Source organism: Eretmochelys imbricata, chromosome 2, assembly GCF_965152235.1.
Source record: "Eretmochelys imbricata isolate rEreImb1 chromosome 2, rEreImb1.hap1, whole genome shotgun sequence".
In the NCBI taxonomy this organism is placed as follows: Eukaryota; Metazoa; Chordata; order Testudines; family Cheloniidae; genus Eretmochelys; species Eretmochelys imbricata.
Window position 1 is genome coordinate 242425298 of NC_135573.1, and position 24611 is coordinate 242449908.

A 24611-nucleotide genomic window follows, 5' to 3' on the forward strand; every position below is an offset into this window, starting at 1 on the left:
TTATATATCCACAACTTGACACTGAGTAGAGAGGCTTTGTCTTTCAGTGATTAAATTCAAACAGATTTTTCTTGCCAAGGTACAGGATATTAGTAGGCCACAGTCAGATTGAAGGTAACAGTCAAACCAATCTATCCAGTGCTCTTCTGGCCGAGAATCTATACTTTTTCCTATTGTATGCATTCATAGGAGGTAGAAGTGGGACCTTTAACCTTAGGTTAAATCATCCAGACAGTCTATCTGCCAATGCAGGATTGTTCCTTACAGCGTATCTCCTAGTATGTTTTGCAGTCTAATTTTAACTGTGCCAAATGTTGAGGCTTTTACCACTTCTCTTGAGAGATTCTTTTACAACTTAATTGATTTTAGTTCCAGGAAGCTTTTCGAGATACCCAGCCTAAATCTTCTGTTTCTTAATTTCCTCCTGTTACCCACCTAGTTATACTCTTACGCAGCAACCTAAAAAAATCTTCATCATAATTGTTTACACCAGTCAAATAGTTGTGGATTTTTGTTGCCTCACATTCAGTCAGGCTTTGTAATTTTGGATGAGTCTGCAAAGCACTTCACCTAATTCTAGTCCATGATCACAGCACTACAGCAAATTCAACACTAAGGATTTTGGAAAAACTGAGCAAGAGAATTCTTTGGAACGCATTCCCAACTTAACTGATGCATTTTATATAAATGTTTGATTACCTGTATTACTGAACTGCCTAGGAACCAGCCAAAACCAGGGCCATATTGTGCTAGGCCTTTTACATAGAGAAGTACACTGACTGCCTGGAAGAGCTTACAGTCTAGATATACCTGACAGAGAAAGAGTAGGAGAAAGGGATATAACCTACGAACAGAGTAATGACAGGTTTCAGAGTAGCAGCTGTGTTGGTCTGTATTTGCAAAAAGAAAAGGAATACTTGTGGCACCTTAGAGACTAAGAGAGTCTCTTAGCTCACGAAAGCTTATGCTCAAATAAACAGAGTAATGTCTTTTACATTCCCTCCACCAGCTTCCTGTTGCAGAAGTGGAGGTTGGCTACTAGCTGCTGGCTACAAAGTTTTCTTGACCAGGAAGATGCGTAGAAACGGACTTTTTTAATAGGCAGAGATTCTTCTTTCCACTTCTAGCTCTCACCAAATTAAGGAGGGCTCCTCTGTCACTAGCTTCTTCATGCCCAAAGTGTTTACTGGCTGCTTTTTGGCTCAGAAAAGGTGACTAACAAATATATTTAAATTCTTTTTTTTTTTTTTTTTAATTTCCTCAAACATCAGTCCTTCCAGACCACTGTTCTTTGAATTTGTTTGGAGGGGTTTTTGTTTGTTTGTTTTTATTGTTTGCTTTTTTTTGTGTGTTATATATGAACTCCCTCTAGTTTGTCAAAATATTTCTGATAATGAGGTGACCAAATCTGAATGCATTCATTTCCAAGTGGATGGCAGCGGAGCCTTAGAGAATGGGAAGTATTTCCTCCCTGCACTGCAAGTGATTTGCAGCCCAAATTCGCACTGGCAGCTTTGGGATTTGTTTGTTTTCTTGCCAATGACAACGTCTCGTCCAGAATCATAAACCTTGATGAAGTGTGTACATTTATAACACTGGAGAGAATGTTCCTGGCTGATCACATGCATTACAACCATGCCCAATAAAAGACCATCTATTATCTTAATTGTTGGAGGAGAAGGTATTTATATTTGGTTTTGTATTTGTATTATTTGTATGTGCAGAGGCTTGTAGGGGCTTTGTGCTGGGAGAGAAGCTGAGCCCTGATTAGGGGGCGAGGCTTCTCTGACTAGGGGTCCTATAAAGGCAGCCAGCCAGTCAGGCAGCGGCACAGACAGCTGTAGCGGCACAGGAGCCAGCAAACAGAGCTGTAAACAGGGGAGTTTCAGGGGGAGTTATTTTGTATTTTGGTGCTTGTTTGGGGTTTGTTTTTGCTGTGGGTGGTGGTGTTTTGGGTGTGGTTTGTGTTTCCCAGATGAACAGGATTTAGGTGGGAAGGCTATGACAGATACAGAGGCAGTAGTGGGAGCGACCCATTTAGTCTAAGACACAATAAAGATGACTGGATGTGGATGCTGCGGTATGTACATGATCCTGGAGGGGGCACCTGGTAAGAGTTTTGTCTGTATGAAGTGCTGTCTGACAGAGCTGATGGAGGAAAAGATCCGAGGTTTGGAAATGCAGGTGGAAAGTCTGGTTGAGTTTAGGAAGAGGTTTGAGCAGATTATGGAGCAAAGACATGAGGTATCTGAAAGGAAAGCTCAGACTTGCAGATGGAAGCAGGACTGAGGAATTCTGAGGGGAGACTGGGTGAGGAAAGTGGTCAGTGGAAGCATGTGACTAAAAGAACCAGGCAGAGGAAACGACGGGCTAGTGAAGGAGAAATAGAGCTCAAGAACAGGTTTGCAGAGTTGGAAAATGAAGAAGGGGCTCAGCAGGTAATCACTGAAGGTGGAAGGGCAAGGAAGAAGAGAAGAGTGGCTAGTCCTATAGGAAAAGGGGAAGAGTTAATGGACACTACACCAAATATGAGCCCCAGGAGGATACAGGATGGGTTGAAGAGGATTACAAGGGAGAATAGGAATGGAAAGAACTTGCAGCCAGAGAGAACAGGGGATAGACTGGAGAATAGCACCATCACCAGGAAAAGGCAGGTCTGTGTGATCGGGGACTCTTTACTGAGAAGAATAGACAGTCCTGTAACCAGAGCTGATCCAGAGAATAGAAGCATGTGCTGCCTTCCAGGTGCTAAGATACGGGATGTAGACCTGAGGTTGAAAAGGATCCTAAAGGGAGCGGGAAAGAATCCCCTAATTATCCTTCATGTGGGAACAAATGATATGGATAGATTCTCACTGGAAAGTGTGAAAGGAAACTATGCTAGGCTGGGGAAGATGCTTAAGGAAATTGAGGCTCAGGTGTTTCTTAGTGGGATTCTGCCTGTTCCTAGAGAAGGGCAACAAAGGTGTGACAAGATTATGACTATCAACAGACGGCTTAGGCAGTGGTGCTATAAGGAGGGCTTTGCGATGTATGGCCACTGGGAGGCATTCAAGGACAGAGGACAGTTCTTTCTGGATGGACTTCATCTGAGTAGGGAAGGAAATAGACTTCTAGGATGGAGGCTGGCACAACCGATTAAGAGAGCTTTAAACTAGGAATTTGGGGGAGATGGTTGGGAGATGTCCAGGTAATCTCCACCCCGGATTTTAGCATTGAGAGGGAAGAAAACGAAGTAAGAAAGGATACAGCCGTGGGTAGGAGAATGTATATAAGGAGGAAGGGCAGTGTGGATACCAGTCTAATAGGTTATACTGGCTGTAGAATGACCGTGCCTAATAGGGTACAAAATGTGAGCGAGGCCAAACAGCAAAAATTAAGATGTTTGTACACCAATGTGAGGAGCCTAGGTAACAAAATGGAGGAACTAGAGCTACTGGTGCAGGAAGTGAAACCAGATATTCAAGGGATAACAGAAACATGGTGGAATAGTAGTCATGACTGGACTACAGGTATTGAAGGGTATGTGCTGTTTAGGAAAGACAGAAATAAAGGTAAAGGTGGTAGAGTAGCATTGTATATCATTGATGAGGTAGAAAGTAAAGAAATAAGAAGCGATGGAATGGATAAGACAGAGTCCGTCTGGGCAAAAATCACATTGGGGAAGAAAACTACTAGAGCCTCCCCTGGGATAGCGCTTGCGGTGTACTATAGACTGCCGGGATCTAATTTGGATATGGATAGAGCCCTCTTTAATGTTTTTAATGGAAACTGCGTGATCATGGGGGACTTTAACTTCCCAGATATAGACTGGAGGACGAGTGCTAGTAATAATAATAGGGCTCAGATTTTCCTAGATGTGATAGCTGATGGATTCCTTCATCAAGTAGTTGCTGAACCGACTAGAGGGGTTGCCTTTTTAAATTTGCTTTTGGTGAGTAGTGAGGACTTCATAGAAGAAATGACTGTACGGGAAATGTTGGTTCAAGTGATCATGAGCTAATTCAATTCAAACTGAATGGAAGGATTAACAAAAATAAATCTGCAACTAGGGTTTTTGATTTCAAAAGGGCTGACTTTCAAAAATTAAGGAAATTAGTTAGGGAAGTGGATTGGATTGAATAATTTATGGATCTAAAGGCAGAGGCGGCCTTGGATTACTTTAAATCAAAGCTGCAGAAGCAATTGGAAGTCTGCATCCCAAGAAAGGGGAAAAAATTCATAGGCAGGAGTTGTAGACGAAGCTGGATGAGTAAGCATCTCAGAGAGGTGATTAAGAAAAAGCAGAAAGCATACAGGGAGTGGAAGATGGGAGGGATCAGCAAGGAAAGATACCTTATTGAGGTCAGAACATGTAGGGATAAAGTGAGACAGGCTAAAAGTCAAGTAGAGTTGGACCTTGCAAAGGGAATTAAAGCCAATAGTAAAAGGTTCTATAGCCATATAAATAAGAAGAAAACAAAGAAAGAAGTGGGACCGCTAAACACTCAGGATGGAGTGGAGGTCAAGGATAATCTAGGCATGGCCCAATATCTAAACAAATACTTTGCCTTAGTCTTAATAAGGATAAAGAGGATCTTAGGGATAATGGTAGCATGACAAATGGGAATGAGGATATGGAGGTAGATATTACCATATCTGAAGTAGAAGCGAAACTCGAACAGTTTAATGGGACTAAATCGGGGGGCCCAGATAATCTTCATCCAAGAATATTAAAGGAATTGGCACATGAAGTTGCAAGCCCATTAGCAAGAATTTTTAATGAATCTGTAAACTCAGGGGTTGTACCGTATGATCGGAGAATTGCTAACATAGTTCCTATTTTTAAGAAAGGGAAAAAATGTGATCCGGGGAACTACAGGCCTGTTAGTTTGACATCTGTAGTATGCAAGGTCTTGGAAAAAATTTTGGAGGAGAAAGCAGTTAAGGACATTGAGATCAATGGTAAATGGGACAAAATACAACATGGTTTTACAAAAGGTAGAACGTACCAAACTAACCTGATCTCCTTCTTTGAGAATGTAACAGATTTTTTAGACAAAGGAAACGCAGTGGATCTAATTTACCTAGATTTCAGTAAGGCGTTCAATACCATGCCACATGGAAAATTATTAGTTAAATTGGAAAAGATCGGGATCAATATGAAAATTGAGAGGTGGATAAGGAATTGGTTAACGGGGAGACTACAGCGGGTCCTACTGAAAGGTGAACTATCAGGCTGGAGGGAGGTTACCAGTGGAGTTACTCAAGGATCGGTTTTGGGGCCAATCTTATTTAATCTTTTTATTACTGACCTCGGCACAAAAAGTGGGAGTGTGCTAATAAAGTTTGCGGATGATACAAAGCTGGGAGGTATTGCCAATTTAGAGAGAGACTGGGATATCTTACAGGAAGATTTGGATGACCTTGTAAACTGGAGTAATAGTAACAGGATGAAATTTAATAGTGAGAAGTGTAAGGTTATGCATTTAGGGATTAATAACAAGCATTTTAGTTATAAGCTGGGGACGCATCAATTATAAGTAATGGAGGAGGAGAAGGACCTTGGAGTATTGGTTGATCATAGGATCATTATGAGCTGCCAATGTGATATGGCTGTGAAAAAAGCTAATGTGGTCTTGGGATGTATCAGGCGAGGTATTTCCAGTAGAGATAGGGAGGTTTTATTTGTTATACAAGGCACTGGTGAGACCTCACCTGGAATACTGTGTGCAGTTCTGGTCTCACATGTTTAAGAAGGATGAATTCAAACTGGAACAGGTACAGAGAAGGGCTACTAGGATGATCCGAGAAATGGAAAACCTGTCTTATGAAAGGAGACTCAAGGAGCTTGGCTTGTTTAGCCTAACGAAAAAAAGGCTGGGGGAGATATGATTGCGCTCTATAAATATATCAGAGGGATAAATACCAGGGAGAGAGAGGAATTCTTTAAGCTCAGTACCAGGGTGGACACAAGAATAAATGGATATAAGTTGGCCATCGGGAAGTTTAGACTTGAAATTAGACGAAGGTTTCTAACCATCAGAGGAGTGAAGTTTTGGAATAGCCTTCCAAGGGAAGCAGTGGGGGCAAAAGACCTATCTAGCTTTAAGATTAGACTCGATAAGTTTTGGAGGAGATGGTATGATGGGATAACATGATTTTGGCAATTAATTGATCTTTAAATATTCATGATAAATAGGCCCAATGGCCTGTGATGGGATGTGAGATGGGGTGGGATCTGAGTTACTACAGAGAATTCTTTCCTGGGTATCTGGCTGGTGAATCTTGCCCACATGCTCAGGGTTCAGCTGATCACCATATTTGGGGTCGGGAAAGAATTTTCATCCAGGGCAGATTGGAAGAGGCCCTGGAGGTTTTTCGCCTACCTCTGTAGCATGGGTCATGGGTCACTTGCTGGAGGATTCTCTGTTCCTTGAAGTCTTTAAATCACAGTTTGAGGTCTTCAATAGCTCAGACATAGGTGAGAGGTTTTTCGCAGGAGTGGGTGGGTGAGATTCTGTGGCCTGCGTTGTGTAGGAGGTTGGACTAGATGATCAGAATGATCCCTTCTGACCTTAGTATCTATGAATCTTGTAAATCATGTGTTACAGAGCTCTTTTTACAGAAGCTGTCTGTTTGAATACATAATCCTATTACAAAAACCTGACATTAAAAGTTAATAGAAAACGAAGATTTTGTAGAAGAGGGTTGATTTTCTTAGATCAACAGAAATATAACTCATAGTTCTAGTGTGTTATGTAATTAAAATATAAATTTAAACCCTAGCTTTCCAATCTCTTAATCTTATTGGAATCTTTATTCTTCTCATCCCATTTCTGAAATTTATTTCCAAAGTGAACTTAAATTTTACAAAACATAAATTATGAAGGATTGTATGTCCTGTGAAACCCTCATAAAATCAGAGTTAATTTTGCTAGTGGATATAACAGATTAAATATTAAATGCCTTGTCTGCAGAAAATTGTTGCCTTCCTGAATAAAAGTTACTTTGGAGTTAATGTAAGGACAATGCTTTTCTTTTGTGTATATCGTATTTAAGAATGGCAATACTGGGTCAGATCAGTGGTCCATCTAGCCCAGTATCCTCTCACAGAATATCAGGGTTGGAAGGGACCTCAGGAGGTCTAGTCCAATCCCCTGCTCAGAGCAGAACCAATCCCCAATTTTTGCCCCAGATCCCTAAATGGCCCCCTCAAGGATTGAACTCACAACCTTGTGTTTAGCAGGCCAATGCTCAAACAACTGAGCTATCCCTCCCCCCAAAGTGGCCAATGCCAGATTCTTCAGAGGGAATGAACAGAATAGGGCAATATTGAGTGATCCTTCCCCTGTCCTCGAGTCCCAGCATCTGGCATTCAGAGGCTTAGGAACACCCAGAGCATGGGGTTGAGTCCTTGACCATCTTGGCTAATGGCCACTGATGGACTTATGCTCCGTGAACTTACCTTATTCTTTTTGTAACCCAGTTATGCTTTTGGCCTTCACAACAACCCATGGTAACGAGTTCCACAGGTTGACTGTGCGTTGTGTGCAGTACTTCCTTTTGTTAGTTTGAAACCTGCTGCCTGTTAATTTCATTGGGTGACCGCTGGTTCTTGTGTTATGTGATGAGGTAAATAACACTTCCTTATTCACTTTCTCCACACCAGTCATGATTTAATACACCTCTGTCATATCCCTCCTTAGCTGTCTCTTTTCCAAGCTCAGCTGTCTCAATCTTTTTCATCTCTTCTCATATGGAAGCTGTTCCATACCCCTGATCATTTTTGTTGCCCTTATTTGTACCTTTTCCTATTAGGAATACTTGGCATTGTTTTCCAGTGTGCATTACTTTGCATTTATCAACATTGAATTTCATCTGCCATTCTGTTGCCCAGTCACCCAGTTTTGTGAGATAGTTTTGTAACTCTTCGCAGTGTGCTTTGGGCTTAACTATTTTGAACAATTTTGTATTGTTTGCAAATGTTACCAGGTCACTGTTTACCCCTATTTCCAGATCATTTATAAATATATTGAACAGCACTGCTCCCAGTACAGATTCCTTGAGGACCCTGCTATTTACCTCTCTCCATTCTGAAAACTGACCATTTATTCCTACCCTGAGTAGAAATGCTTGATTTATTTCTAACCCAAGTAGGTTTATAAGCCAAAATTGACTTTGCTTCAGCGGCAGCTTGAGAAAGTGGCTTCCAATGTTGATTTTGTAACCCCTCCCAAATATGGAAAAGCTGCATTTAAATACAGGATTGTTAAAATCCTAATCTTGTTGCACATTAGTGAGAATTCCCATGTGAGAGCAAGGATGCAAAATATTATCAGGATCTATTCCAACCCAGTTTTCATCTTATCTGACAGAAAGCTAGGACAGAAATATTCCTGTCAAACGGACAATATTGAAGTAATTAATTCCTCTAGCTAAATGATGGGTTGCTAAGGATTATGGACTGATTTGGCAAGCAAATGGCTGAGCGCTCCATCTCAGGTCCACTTACTTTCTAAGCCAGTCTTTTGCCATGGTTAAACTATTTCCTCTATTTGGTTTTGAAACAGTGCTGTAAATATTTTGAGTCCGTTTGGTTTCTATTTGATATAAAATGCGGAAAGGTCTCATAACCCAAATCTCATTCTTACTAAGGACCTATAAGTGACTTGGGTTATAAAGTGTTGTTTTATATAAATGTTCTGTTCAGGTGCACTAGGAGAGAGAATAACCTCATGTGCTGCGATCATGTCTGCATATATCTACAGAGCCAGTTATATAAGGGGCAAAAGCTCCTGAAGTGTAGAAAACAGAACATTTAAAAATAGTTTCAAACTGATGGGGAAGGGAAGACAAGTACTTGTGTGTCTTTTTTTTAGAATGGCAAGTGTCTTGGCGAGCAACAAATAAGAGTATTATGGCAAAAATAATACCTTTCAGAAACGTCATGTGGGCAGAGATTTTACACATGCATCTTGTTTCCAGCAGACCCCAATTTGTATGTCACGATTTTATTTCATCAGTAAGGATAACTTGTGATGCACTGCAGACAACAGGAAGGTGACTTTCTCTACTGTCTTGAGATAATTTTGTTGAAAACTACTTATAGTTTTGGTGTATAGAGGCAAGATAATTAAGCCACTGATTTGGGACCCCATTAATAATGAATTAAAGGAGGGTAATATAATTAATTTCAGTCAACATGGTGTGAAGGTATAAGGGATACCACTGAACTGAGGTCAGAGGCCAGCAGCTAGCTGACTGGCTGGCTGGCTGATCAGCCTCACTCAATGCACCAGGGAAAAAGACCTACAACTTACTTGGCTGATCCTCATAAAATGAAGAGCAGGAAATTGAGAGGGAGACCTGCAATACCTGCCAGAGAATGGAGCTACTGCCCCCAGAAACAAAACAGACAGAAAGCAGACTGTGCAAAGTCCTATTATCAAAAGGGCTGAGGTAAGAGCCATGAACTTATTGGTTGATGAACTTACAGGGGGTGAAGGACAGACTTAGGGAAGTTTTGATCTTGTTTTGTTGAGACTTGAAATAAAATAAAAAGGAAACATGACTGACCCTACTGGAAACTGCCTTCTCTGGACTCAGTGAGAATGTTCCAGGCAGAATTCCCCTGGGGAGGGTGCTGGCTCGGTAAGAGCAAGCTGGGGTCCAGCCGGAAGAGGGAACTATAAGACGGGCCCCTAACTCGTACATGTGGGTTAATGGAAAATAGATCCTGTCAAACTGTCATTGCGTTATTTTTTTTATGAGATTACAAATTTGATTGGGAACGGTACTAGTGTTGATGTAATAGACTTAGATATCTGTAGAGCTTGTACCTCACACCATTTTGGTTAAAAAACAAAATTTATGTGGCACACATTAAATTGATTAAAAACTGGCTAGATGACAGGTCTCAAAATATAATTGTAAATGGGGAATCATCACAGAGCGGGAGTATATCTAGTGGGGTTCCACTGGCATTGGTTCTTGACCCTATCCTATTTTATATTTTTATCAATGACTTGTCAGAGACCATAAAATCACCACTGACAAAGTTTGCAGATGCCACAAAGATTGGGGGAGTGGCAAATAATGAAGAGGACCGGTTACTGATACAAAACAATCTGGATTGCTCTTAAACTGGGTGCAAGCAAACAATATGAGTTTTAATATTGGCTAAATGTATACATCTGGGAAAAAAGAGTGTAGGCCATACTTATAAGATGGAGAACTCTATCCTGGAAGACAATGAAAAAGATTTGGGGCCATGGTGGATAATCAGCTGAACATGAGTTCCCATTGCGATTCTGTAGTGAAAAGGGCTAATCAGCCCTCGGTTGCATAAACAGGGGGATATCAAGTAGGAGCAGAGAGGTTATTTTACCTCTGTATTTGGCACTGGGCTGAACCACTGTGTCCAGTTCTAGTGCCCACAAGTCAAGAAGTCTTAAAAAGAAGTGGATAAATGGGAGAGGGTTCAGAGAAGGGCCATGAGAATGATTAAAGGATTAGTAACCATGTGTTTTATAATGACAGGCTGAAAGAAATCAATCTATTTAGCTTAAGAAAGAGAAGGTTAAGGGGTGACTTGATCACAGTTTGAGTACCTACATGGGAAACAAATACTTGATAATGGGCTCTTCAATCTAGCAGACAGAGGTATAACACAATCCAAAGGCGAGCATTTGAAGCTCGACAAATTCAAACTGGAAATAAGGTGTACATTTTTAACAGTGAGGGTAATTTAACCATTGGAACAATTTACCAAGGGTTGTGGTGGATTCTCCATCACTAGCAATTATTAAATCTAGATTGGATTTTTTTTCCAAAAAGATCTGTTCTAGGAATTGTTTTGGAGAAGTTCCATGGCCTGTGTTATACAGCAGGTCGACTAGGTGGTCACAATGGTCCCTCCCTTCTGGCCTGGGAGTTTGACTCTGACATCCTCTCCCTGGTGGCCCATTTCTCATTTAATTATTTCAAGTATTTGCTTTGCAGCGATTTGTCATCCAGAGAGATGGGGAGTGTATTACTCAAAGGATGGATGCATCCTTGGATCATGAGACTTTGAGGAAAGAAATTTTTCAGGCTCATTCTCAGGCATTTCAGAGGGGGAGAAGTCTCACCACATTCTTCCAACAACTTAATTTTGCCAAGCAAAACAAAACAGGAGACAGAGCTCATGTACAACGTCCTTCTGCCTTGGCATTACCTGAGACCTCCCCCTCTCTTTTCTTTTGCTCCTCAGTCATTTCCCTGTCCTTTTTCTCCAGTCTCCTCATTCTCCCTCTTGACTACCTATCTTTGGCTCCCTTCTTTAGGTACCTGCCCCCTACAACTTTAACGGAAGAGATAAAGAAGCCTTTATGTGTTCGCCACTACTGTCTCTGGCCCTGATCCAGAAAAACATCAACATTTTGGACAGCTCTTAACGCTTGAGTGTTCCTGAATCAGGGCCTCTGCATGTAAACCTGGTGCTTGGCATCAGAATGATGAACCTTAGCTCTGTATGGCTTCCCCAACATGTATCATGTATTTGGAGAGTATGGAGGACTGGGTGCAGATTATTGTGCGCCCTACTCATCAGCTACAATCCTGACCCTGAATGTAGAAAAAGAGTTTTGTAAACCAGTTCTGGAGTTACAATTTTTAAAGTCTGTATGATCTTATAGTACCTCCACAGGCATACTCTGCTGTGTGTCACATGCGTTCATTCTCAAGTTGGCTAAGGACAAAGTGAATGAAACAGTCTGCCTCCAGAGCTGCTCTAATGAGTCTCAAGGAATTTTGTGTCTCTTTTGAGGCTAGAATAATCTTTGGACTTCTTTTTAAAGGATGTTAAATTTTCTTGTGTATACAAGGTCTCTTCTGGATTAAATTATTCTTTAACATCATCTGTATTTTCTTCCACTGATTATATAAATTACCTAGCTAAAAGGGCCCTGTGTCTCCTGAAATGAAGGAATGATGCATTATCATTGTGTTTCATAAAAAGATCCCATGGTTCTTCAGATAGGCTGATAAATTTTGGCTCTCAGAGCAATCCCTCCAACAGAGCATTTGTCATGCAGAAAACGTCTTTCTTGTAATAGTAAATTATTTAAAATAAGAAAAAACTGTTTCCTATGCTCCAAAATAAGGTTAGCATTTATTTAATAAGTGTGTCTAAGGCTTCTTCTATACTTTTTCACCGAATAAAATATTGTGCATTATTAAAGAATTAGATTGAGACCGAAAGTGTAGGCATGTTCCACAGGCTGGGAAAAGGCCATTGTCTGAACCCAAACACATCTTATTCCTTGATAAAATGATCAGGAAGACCAAACCTAACTAAAAGCAGTGACGGCCTCAGGAAGATGGATGTTGTATCAAGTCAAGGGCCCTAAATCTTCCCCCACAAATTTTCACTGATGTTACTTCATTGAAGTCAATAGAGTTTATACCCTGTAAAACCAGTGTAGGTGGGAGGAGAATTAGGCCCAAGATGTTTGGAGAAAGACAGATTTTAAGACTCATTTTTTTCCTCTTCATTATGTGCAATTCAGAACAACAAAACTTCAGTTTTAATCACCACTCTCTTTGGTAGTGTTAAGATTATTTTTGGTATAAATATTACTTTTCAGTACATCTCACTGAAAATCCAGTAAAAATTTCATAGACATTTCAGTTTTTGTAGATTTAAAAAAAAAAAAAAAAAAACAACTTTGGTTTTCCAATAATCAAAATCTTCAGTCACAAAAAAACCCTGAATTTTTTCCATTTAATTTTATGTCAAAAAGTTTGGTTTTTTAATCAAGCTCAAGATTCAGGAATTGTTGACCACTTTTGCTTTTGAATGACTTAAGATAGTAGTATATATCAGGGTGGGAAGGGACCTCAGGAGGTGATCTAGTCCAACCCTCTGCTCAGAGCAGGACCAATCCCCAATTTTTGCCCCAGATCCCTAAATGGCCGCCTCAAGGATTGAACTCACAACCCTGGGTTTAGCAGGCCAGTGCTCAAACCACTGAGCTATTCCTACCCCCGAAAGTATTCATAGAATCATAGAATATCAGGGTTGGAAGGGACTTCAGGAGGTCATCTAGTCCAATCCCCTGTTCAAAGCAGGACCAATCCCCAATTTTTGCCCCAGATCCCTAAATGGCCCCCTCAAGGATTGAACTCACAACCCTGGATTTAGCAGGCCAATGCTCAAACCACTGAGCAATCCCTCCCCCCATAAATGGTTTGAATACTGTAAAAAAAGGGAAACATTTCTCTGTAGGGGCCCAGCTCCACTATGAAGTTGTACCGTGATTTACTCTAGATTTTTCTTTAAAAAAAAAAAAAAAAAAAAAAAGTCCAGGGACATGATGATGACCAGGACTGACTGGTCAGTGTAGACAAGGAGAAGGAGGGTCAGCATCATGATAGCTAGTCACAGGGTAATTCCTCATGCCAGTAGTGTTTACCCATGACTAGCTGACGTGATGCTAAGCACAATTTAGCTTAGTCTGCAGTGAGCATTTTGTCAACCCGTTCAACTAGATTTTTAATAGTATAACTAGGATTCGGGCTGGATTAACTTTTTGTGGGCCCGGCACCAAACATATTTGTAGGGCCCCCTGGGGAATGATTATAAAAGGGACTGGGGGCAGAAGCACAGCTGGGCAGGAGCTAGGGTTGGTCCCTGGAGCAAGGGAGGGGCCGGTGGTAAACTGCAAGCGCAGCAGGATTGGGGAGGAGGTAAACAGGATCCCTCCCACCTGCCCCTGCCCACATAGAGTGGGTACCTACCTGGGTCTAGCCCATTCTCTTCGTCTCTCTCTGCACTGAGCTGCCCCTTCTCCTGCACCAGCAGGACAGTCCTCTTCCAGCCCTCTGGGGTGGGTGTTGGGAGTGGGAGAAGCAGAGGCTAATGTGGTTGGTCCTATAACCAGACTTATAGTTTCCAGTCAGCACTGCTAACCGGACACTCAGGTCCTGTTTTCTACTGAAGTTTCCAGTCTAAAACTGGATAGCTGGCAACAGGGCTGCCAGAAAAGCCTGAGGTCGGGGAGAGACAAGCAATCATTTTTAAAAGTGAGAGGGCTAAGCCTGAAGCGGTGGAGGGGGGAGTGGAGAGTTGCTAGTGGGCAGGGCCATGTCTGCTGTACTGCCCAGGTAGGTTGGAGACTGTGGGGATCAGCTGACACAGTATCCCCAGCCCAGGTGATGTGACAGCCAGGGGTGGATTTAGAGTGAGTGGGGCCCCCCGGCCCTGTGCTCAGCTTCATTTTTGGGGCCCATCCTTGGGACCCAGCCAAGAAAAAGAACATTCTCTCATCTCCCCCTGCCCCCATTTTTCATTTTTTTTCTTCATCCTCCTCCTATAAGTAATAGCAAGTAAATGGAAATAAAGTGAGGTACCTTGATTGTTCTTGTATTCTGACTTATTTTTCCACAGACCATTTGAAAATCGCGGAGGATCTCGACGGACCACTTAATGATCTTTCCAAATATTGTAAAAAAAAACAAAAAAACATTGGGGTGCGGGGTCTGGCCAGGAACTAGGGTGAGGGAGGGGGCTCAGGGTTGGGGCAGGAGGTTCGGTGTGGAGTGCTTACTTGGGGCAGCTCCTGTTTGGTGCGAGGGGTGCAGGTGGGAATGTGGGGGTGTGTGCAGGACCTTCCGTTTGGTGCTCAAGATAGGAGTGGGGATATGACAGGTTGCAGGAGTCAGGGCAGGGGGGCATGAGGAGGGTGCAGGAGTCAGGGCAGGGGGCTGGGGAGGTGTGTGGGGGTGCAGGATTCAGGGCAGGGGAGGTGTTTGGGGGGAAGGGGGAAGGGCAGAGGGCTGGGGGAGTGTAAGGGGGGGTGCAGGGGTCAGGGCTGGGGAAGTGTGGGGGGGTGCGGGAGTCAGGGCAGGAGGCTGGGGATGTGTAAGGGAGGGTGCAGGGGTCAGGTTGGGCAGAAGGCTGGAGGTGTGGGCTGAGGTTGTGGGGGTGCTCACAGCAGGGGGCTGGAGGGGGTATGCCCTGCCCCCTCCCTCTCCTCCTGCCCAGAGTGGTGAGCGTGCTGAGGCTCTGCTTTTCCCTCTGCCTCTTGCTGGCAAACAGCTGATCAGCAGCAGGGGGGAGGGGCAGGAAGGTAGCATTCTGGGGGAAGAGGCTTCCCTGCTGCAGCAGGAGCCCCAGCACCGGCAGCACCAATCTTGTGCCCCCACAGGAGAGAGCGGTGGGCGGAGAAGGCAGAGCCGGGGCCCCTTTGGAGCGTGGGCCCGGCGGCGCCATGGTAAATCCAGTACTGACTAGGATTACACTTCCTAATGAAGAAAAAGCTTGTGTGGGTCTCTGTTAACCTTCAAAAGTTAACACTGTAGACTGTGGAACTTCCCACCATGTTTATCCTTTTCCAGAGGAATGGACTGTGTCAAAAGATTATTTTTTTAAGAGTCTTATCTGCATTGCATCATAAAGTGACACATGGTAATCCTGCCACATGATAAACCTACCTATATATAAAAAATAGCAGTATGCGGTTCTGTTATTTGTGTAGTGGTGACCTCTTTGACCTTCCCATAGGGCCTGACCTTTCTTCCCCTTTTCATCCTCAGGCTATCTCTCGCTTGTGTGAAGATAAGTATAAAGACTTCAGGAAATCTACAAAGAAACGGTCAGTTAGTGCTGACAATCTGACTGTGGTTAGATGGTCCCCTGCCATCATCTCCTAACAATGGAGTCTGGGATATTTCAACAGAAGGACTGTTTCATCCATCCAAATTTTTTGGAGTGTAATGGGGGAAAGACAAGACTTTGGGGTTTTTACTTTTAGATCCGTCAAGCTGCCTTTACAGTGCCTCCCCCTTGTGTAGCACATAAGAATAAAAAATTGAGAGGAAGGAGAAATCAGTACAGTATACAGGAGAGGAGATTGGAAGCAACTTTCTTTTTTTTTTTTTTTTGGTCACTATTCCTCACAGCTTTACCCTTTTTCTGAGGAAACCGCTAGTCAAATGCTTGGAAGAGGAAACAAAAAAAAAAAATGGAGTAGAGGCAGAAAGAGATTAGGGGACTGTGCCATTTTTTTAATATTCTGTACTCTTCAGCAGAAGTGACGGCATGAAACCAAACCACATGATAAGTATGGCTGTGCACTATAGGAATGGAGTTGAATTATTTCATCTTAAATTATTCTCCTTAGTATCTTCTCTTTTTTTTTTTCCCTACTTCTCTGGGTTATTTTTCCAGCTCTTCTGCACAGCAGCAAATACAAAGTCTGTATCTACAGTAGCACAAACCTCTGAAAAAATAGTATTGGTGGGTTTTTTCATTGCACTTTTCTCCATGAGCTGACTTATTTGCATTATTCTTCATAATCGTTATGCATATGTTATGTTTTATATTCCTTTTATTGTACTTAAAAATATAACTTGACCATAGTGCTGAACCAAAAGTTTATACTAAGATCAGATGATCATTCGTAATTTCATTATGTAGTTTATTTATAGTATATGTAGGTGTGTGTGCCTTCCTGGAATCATTTATATTTCCTTAATATAAAGACAGGATTGTGGAAGGATTCAGTGATGATGAGACTTGGGCCAAATTGTTGAAATTTCCATCAGATCTTGTAGTCCTTTTTGCAAATTTTCATAGCATTAGAAGTTTAGAAGAATTCATTATATAAAAGACAGAGTTTTTTGTAGGGCCCAGCTAGTTCATTCCTTCACCTCCAGATCCATTGTTGCAAGCAATAGCCTCAATTTTTATATGTTTACTTAAAATTAAAGTTAGTTTGTTTGTATAAAATAAAAAACGTTAAAAAAAAATTGTTCCAGTGAAAAGGCTCATAGAAGAGCAGAATGTTAATCTTTACCAAGGTATTATCACAGGTAGATTGAATTGGGGGAAAAAAAAAAAAAACCTTTCATTTTTCAGTGTAGGTGCTTTCAGAAATTTAAACAAAATTCAAACTGTGAAGACCATTTTCTGCTATGTTGATTATTGTACTCTTCTGTTGTTATTGGTTTCCTTCTCCTCTTTTGCCTATTCCCTCATGAGAGACACAAGAACCTTTTATATCAAATAATGTATCTATGTAAAAACATTTGTTTGCTCTATAATGCTCGTGAGTGTCTGATTTTATGAAGATTTTTTGCACGTTTTAGAAAGATACAGTTGAAAAATCTGGGTTCCCTGAATTTTTTTTCCTCAAGTTTCCTTGAAGTGAATGGCAGCAGACTTCCTGTATTTGACTTGCTTTGTGCACTACTCCAGTAAACGATAGTCCATATTAGTTTTATTAAGCCCCTTAGGGCTTATAGCAGACATACGGGCTCATGGATACATGTTCCACTCCCAGTGCAGTGCTGATCAGATGCCTTGAAAGTGGAGAGGCATTGAAAGGATTGCAGTACTAATACCAGAGTTTTCTATTAATATTCTAAAGTGATATGTATAGTATGAAACATTAAAGTCTTGCCCATAAATTCTCCTAGTGTCTTTCAGGGCATTAAAAGTAATCTAATTCTCATCCTTTATCATTGTGCCAATGCATCAGAACTGTGAGTACCCAGGTCCATTTCTTTTCCTTGAACATCGAATGTAAAGCCCACTCTTGAAAATAGAAAAAATGTAGAGCATTTGAAACTCCATTCAAAATATAGCTAAGGGGGCATTTTCCTAGCATTTGGACTTTGAGATCCCTGCCAAGCATAAATTTAGGTTTTACCGATCTGTAAAATGATTTATCACAACTTTGCAAAACAATTTTCTGTTAACTTTATAGCAGGAATATTAGTTTTATCCATATTTTTTCAGTGATAGAGATATGAACTCTGAACTATGTAAAGATCTCCGTGCATCTACTATAATTTTTGTGGAGTTTATTAAACTACTTTAAAGATTGTATAGTCTATTTATTGTATGTATGTACATACAGTCTGATTTAAAAAAAAAAAAGTGGATTCCGTAAAACCCGGCTCAGTCACGTTTAGACTATTGAATATTGTTTTAGCCTTGTGCACTGGACTCTACCTCTGTATAGGAGAATTTTCCATATCCTTAATTAGTACTGATTCTGTGATTAACTTGGTTGTTTCTTGCACTAAGAATTAAAAAAAAAAAAAATCTGCTCTGTGTATTTTTTTTCTTTAGTTTCAGTTTTGCAGTCGGAATCACTTACACTTAGGTGGGCTTTTCTTTCCCACATAGTTATGGAATGCTTTGCTTTCTGTTCTGGTTTGTTCTAAGTCTGCTACAGACACATACAACGATACAATACTTATCGATAAATCTGAGTATCATTTGTTTGCAAGGTATTCAATTCCATGTAATTAAAAATTGAATTATTATTTAGGATTACACTGTATGTTAGTGTAGTTTTTGAAATACCATTGGATTGCAAATATCATCATGAGAGGGGGAAGTGTTCTTTCAGAGAACAAACAAAAAAGGCCAAACTGTGTTTTATCAATGCAAATGGGTTGTGGATTTGTTTTCAACACCTACAATATCAATTTATCATTTAAAAATTTTGCTGGGGTGTTTCTGGATTTATTATTTAGCTATTGTCTTAGTCAGAAACAGAATGGAGTTGGAGACTTCATATAAGACCTTCTCAACTATCACTGTCTTAATGAATTGTATACTGTTTGGGGCCCAAGGGCCCTTGTGTTATAGCCTGAACAGTGGGAATTGGGAAAATGTTTGTTTGTAGAAGACATCTTGTAATGGTTTTTCTGTGCACCCTTTTACAGCCAGAGACTGCATAGAGAACAGCCATCCCCATTCCTCCCCTCTCTAAACAGCAGTTGGTGTTGCAACTGATGAATAACTTCAGCCATTGTATTTGTCCTTTTGTAACCACCCTTCCTTGAAGCTTTATTTTGTCAAGTTTTTAAGAGTTGGAATCAATGTATAAATAGATTTATATGGAAAAGAACTGTTTAGCAGCAAAAAGACCTACAGATTTTTCAGATATATATACACACACACACACACACACACACGCCCATCCCTTCTGTTAATAAAAATATGAAAATTCTCGGATGACTTTTCACTGGTTGGTATTTTCTGCCTCTTTCGGAGGCTGCATGTCCTGGATCTAGTACAGTCAAATCATGTTTCAAGGACCAGTGACTTGAATAACCACATGTATGTTGTTAGTGCAGCCATTCTCCTTTTTTAACACTTCTTTCTTTATCCTCTGCTTTGTTTACTAATGCTAGATAAACCTTGGATGTGGCATACAGCCTAGAAGTTGCAAAATCCTCATCAGAAGTTGAAGAGCTTCCTAGTGTAGTTTTTTGTGTATGGAGGCAGATGACAAAGTGATATCTGGCCATCTTGGCTATCTACAGAAAATAGCATTATGTGGGAGGGGGTACAGAAATACAAAAGTGGAGAGCCTGAGAAGACAAAGCCATAACAGATGAAGCAACAGAAATTCTTTGCAGTCACACATTGCTCACAGATGTTACATTTTCTAAACTGCAGGTGGAAATGCCTGCTTGGAACTAAATTGATCTCTGTTTGTGTTCTGTCATGGAGAATTTAGCAACAGCTCTTACCTTAACAACCATTTAGTAGTGCCTGGCTAGTGTATAGAATTCGATATACACCATCCCTGTAATATAAATAGTTAAATACATTTTTCCTCCAAGTGTTTATGGTTATTACGACGCATGCCAGCATTTCCCCGTTGTGAGCTGATCCCACATGGTGTCATGAGTATATTTTTGAGCAAAGAACTGGTGTTTGTATGTGAAAAGCCAAAAGTGTTCATACAGAAACTAAGCATAATTATTTCAAGTGTTCAGAGCCATAAAAGGCAACGGGTGTCTTTCTCTTGAGGAAACAGCTTCCCTCCCCTCCAGCGTCCATCCCGCCGACTTAGGTATATCACCAACTACATTATTTGCCTATCCCTGAGAGACCACAGAAAAGGAGGTGGGAGCTGGAATTGGCATAGAACTGAGGTGCTGACATAGGATGTGCCTTGTCCATTGTCAGGGGCAATAAGTTTCACTGGAGATTAAAAGATCAAGAAGAGAAGCAGTTGATCATAAATAAACAAGAGAAGACATTGTAAGCAGAGATGGGTAAGGCCAGAAATTACCAGTCTAATCATCTAGGCTGACCTGCCTAACAGGAAGCCTAGAATTTTACCCAATAATTCCTTTAGCGAGACCATATTTTCTGGTTAAGCTAGAGCTTATCTTTCAAAAGGCTTCAAGCTCTTGAACTAGTCTTCCCCCCCCCCCCCATTTTGTGTATGGCACAGATCTATGGTATGACTTCAAGGGAAAAAAAAAAAGGGCTGATGAAATTCTGATATCAGAAGAGCAGCTGCTCTTCAGCATTTTGTTTTGCCTCAAGTGTGCAAACTCATGTATAGCACTTCTATTTACTTTTGTAACATTACTAGATCCTTAGGCAAGCTGAAAGCAGCCCCAAGAGAGCAAGCAACAGCAGGAGACCAATTCAAGCTAAGTACTTGACAGAGCAGTATGAATAAATTATGTTTCTTGCAATGATGAATCTACCTAACATTGTAGTTCATAATAACCACCTGTAATTATTTGACTCTGTTCTTTTTAAGTGCATTTCCTCATGTACATTCTCCCTTAGCAATATCTGTGGTATTGTAGTGCATACAAAAATATGAATATTAAAAACTAAAATCCTTTCTAATGTTTCAGTGTGGAGCTGAGCAAAGCTGCTTTACTACAGAACAGATTCTAACTTTTTAATGACCATAAGCCTATAAATTCACTACTTTTTTTCTGTCGCATAATTATTTCCCTGTAGGAGTAAGCCAACTGGCTGTATCAGTCATCCTGTTAGTGCTATGTCAAAATGTACATGTCTGTCTGTTTGTTTTTTCTCTGAATACAACAGCTGGGTCATTGTCACATTACAACGGGATCTCTTTACAAATAAAAGCAAGCAGAAGAACCATTTCTTGAGGCCTTATGCGGGTCAAAGATAAGCCCAGAATTTGAGTTTCACCATTATAGGGGAACTTTCGAACATATACTGTGAATAAGGATTAGCTGCAGCTGGGAATAAATGGAGCAAATTTCATGCCCTGTGCGATAAGTTTGCGTGTTGATAGCTATAGCCTGGTTTGCCATGTCTGCTGGAAAACTGGGAAGCTGAGTGCAGCTGGGAAGACAGCCCCCTAAAAGCATTAAACATTTTCTACAGTCACTAAGTTGGAAAGGAAATAGCGATGGCTCACTTCCGTTAATAACAAAGTCTAAATCTACCAGCAGAGTGACAAAGGGTGGGTGGGAGGAGGGAGAGAGAGAATTTTCAGCCAAATGAGCAGCTTAACCAAAGCATAGGATCAGTTTAGACTCCTTGGGTTTTTTTCCTCACTCCTGTATCTGGCACCTAGGCTAGATACCATGATAATGGCACATTAAAAATGTCTGGAGTGAGAGAGTCTTTGGCAGGAGCACTCACTGACCATCCCGTGGCATGTCTGATCTGAGGCCTGAGTGGGTGCACAGGGCACAGTCATCTGCATATTGAAGTTCAATGACTGATTTAGAGATAGCATTTGTCTTGGATTGGAGATGAATGAGGTTGAAGAGCTTGCTGCGATTCTGTATTGGAGGAGCTTGTCAGTGATGAGGATGACAGCAAAGAAGATGGAGAAAAGGTTGGACTGCTGACATCCTTGCTTAACTCTGGTCTTAACTAGGAAGGGGTCCATTCCAGATCCATTGCTGTTGACCGTCACAGACTTGTCATGGAGGAGTCAGAGGATAGTGGCAAATTTTGGCAGACATCCAAATTTAAGGAGAACTTTCCACAGAGCCTTACTATTGATGGAGTCGAATGCTTTTGTGAGGTCGATGAAGGCCATGTACAGAGGTCGATGTTGCTTGTGGCACTTTTCTTGAAGTTAGTGGGCAGTGAAGATGTCAGCGGTACTTTGAGATCATCCAGAATCGCAATGCAGATTCAGACTGATTTCCTCAGCCAAGGGGAGCAGTGAGTTGAGGAGACTTGTGGCAAGAATCTTTCTAGAGATGGACAACAGGGCAATTCCTCAATAGCTTCCACAATCCAATTTGTCTTCTTCCTTGAAGATGTTCATGATTGTGGAATCCCTAAAATAAACTGGGATTTCTTCTGAATTCCATATCTTGAGGATTAAGATGTGAAGCTGGTGAGCCAGTTCTGTTTCTTCTTTGAAGATTTCAGTGAGGATTCGATCAGGTCCAGATGCCTTACTATTCTTCATTTGTTTGATGACTTTCTTTACCTCGATGAATGTTGGTGGGGTTCTGAGGTCATCCTTCATAGAATGTTGAGAGATTAAGTCAAAAATGCTTTTTGTCAGTGTTGGAGTCACGATTCAGGATATCTTTGAAGTATTCCATCAATTGGGCATTGATCGATTCATTGTCCCTGAGGAGGCTAGCTCCATGCCTGGAGCTGAGAGGGGCTAGTTCTTGGGTGCTAGGACCATAAAGGGCTTTGAAGAATCCGTGCTTGTCATGGGTGTTGGCGAGTTGTTGGATCTCCTTCGCTTTCTTTTCCCCCCACTCGTTCTTCATTTTGCAGGTTTTCCTTTGAACTTCTGCTTTGAGTTGATGGTGGACGAACTGCTTCTGTTTGGAGTTGATGTCATTCTGCCAAGCACAGAAGGCCTTGTGTTTATGATCAGTCAGGTCTTGGATTTCCTGATCATTCTCATCAAACCAGTCTTCATGCTTCCTGTTTGAGAAGCCCAGTGTTCCCTCTAACACAGCCTGGATGGCCGATTTGAGTGCTTTCTAGTGATCTTCAGGGCTCTCCATTTTAGGTTTTGATATTCATCGGTTTCTTGGTGACGCACTGCTGGAAAAGGTCACATTTAGTTGGGTCTGTAAAAATCTCAATGTTGATCTTCCATCCAGTCTTCCATCAAACTCGCACGAAAACAACAAATGTGGAAGAAAGTGATGAGTGGATAAGGCAATGGTCTGTCCAACAATCATTGTCACCAGTCATTGTTTTGATGATGTGAACGTCTTCACAATCATGAGCACAGACAATGCCTTAGTTGATCAGATGCCAATGCTTAGAGACTGGGTGTTCCCACAATGTCTTGTATTTATTCTTTTGGAGAAACATGGTCAGGAGAAGAATTTCATTGGAATTGGTTTTGCTTGTTCCTTCCTTTCCGATCATGCCTTTCTACAGCTCCGAGTCATATCCAACTCTTAGGTTAAAATCGCAAAGGAGTATGAGCTTGTCCTCTTCGGGGATGGTGGAGATACTTTGGTCAAGGTTGGCATAAAATCCTTCTTCGGTTTCATCATCAGTGTCAAGCATATGCATGTTGCGTGCAGATTCTTGGCAAGTTTAAAGTGGAGTGTCATGAGTAGTTCATTGATGCTGGCTGGTAATTCTGAGAGTTGGTTGATCGCTAAACCAATGCTGTAGATCCATCGTTCTTTTTCCCCTTCCCCTTTCCAGAAAAAAGTGTAACCACCACTTTGTTCCTTCTGCACATCGGGTCTCACTCAGTGCAGCAGTGTCAATGTCATGTCTCCTGAGTTCTCTGGCCATGATCGCTGTTCTTCACTCTGGCCAGTTACTTTTCAGGTTGTCCAGCAAGGTTTGAATGTTCCAGGTTCCAAATTTCATTGTTCGGTTTTGATCGCAGTAAGGTGATCCCTTTGGACGCAGTTATCCGTTTAGGGGGAGGCGAGGCAGAATATGTTTAAGGCACCTTTTCTGGCCCTCTCCCCATGCAGGATGAGCAGAGTCGATCCTAAAAAGGGCTGTTCAGTCATGGTGGTAGCTGCCAACTTCCACTCCTGCCTGTCTGAATACAAAAACGACCATCTAACTGCCAGTCCGTCATTAGAAGCCTCCAGTCATCACTGTCCTGCTCCGATTGCCACTTACCAATTGCCACAGGACTTGGATGTGAATATGGAAGATGCCCGTGCATGAATTCTTTTAATGTAGGGAAACTGTTGCACATGGTGCTTGACAGGATGAGGTTCCTACTCCAATGGCAAGGAAACAAAGACAAACCATCCGCCTTCATAGTCATTGAGAGAAATTTTCTCTTCGACCACCTGCTCTGCCGTTGAGGACTTGCGGGCGGGGATTGGATTGCTATTCATCTGGAACTGCACCTTCAACCTTGCTGCCTTGAGTGACTCTGCCAGGAGCGCGAGACTCCTGACAGCATTGCTCACAGGACCATGGGAATCCAGGAGGGTGGTGCTCATATATAGAAAAGAGAGGAGATTTATGACAAAATGACAACTTTCTGGAGATCCCCTGACCTGCTTATTTAATTCTCCAGGAAAGGAACTGTACTTTAAACAGAATGACAAATTCCTTTTTATTGATACCAGCCAGACGCTGTATTGCATCATACTGGAAATGTGTGGCCCCCCTCACCCGCAACAGAATTGTGGTATAGTAAAATATGGACTGTCTTAAAATGAAAAAGCTTTCACACTACCACATACATAAGAGAAGCACCAAAAAGAGGGGTAGGTGTTTAGAAATTTGGTCAGCCTTTCTAACACACTCAGGGGAGGAGGGCTCTCCAGCTAGCAAGCCAGATTTGTTAGCCAAGTTCTTCAGATATTAACGTGATCCCAAATAAGCACTGTACAATGAAGTATGTTAATGTTTTATTTTA

General features: G+C 41.5%; 1 protein-coding gene across 4 annotated transcripts in view; it reads left to right on the forward strand.

Moving 5' to 3' along the window:
* Positions 1–17849, forward strand: part of CCNY (cyclin Y) — a 224634-nt gene extending 206785 nt beyond the window's left edge. For all 4 annotated transcript variants that reach the window (XM_077808317.1, XM_077808318.1, XM_077808319.1 and 1 more), the window contains one exon: positions 15559–17849. In XM_077808317.1, coding sequence (XP_077664443.1) covers positions 15559–15675 — 117 coding nt within the window. In that variant the 3' untranslated portion in view covers positions 15676–17849. The remainder of the gene's footprint in view (positions 1–15558) is intronic.
* The last annotated feature ends 6762 nt before the right edge of the window (positions 17850–24611 follow it).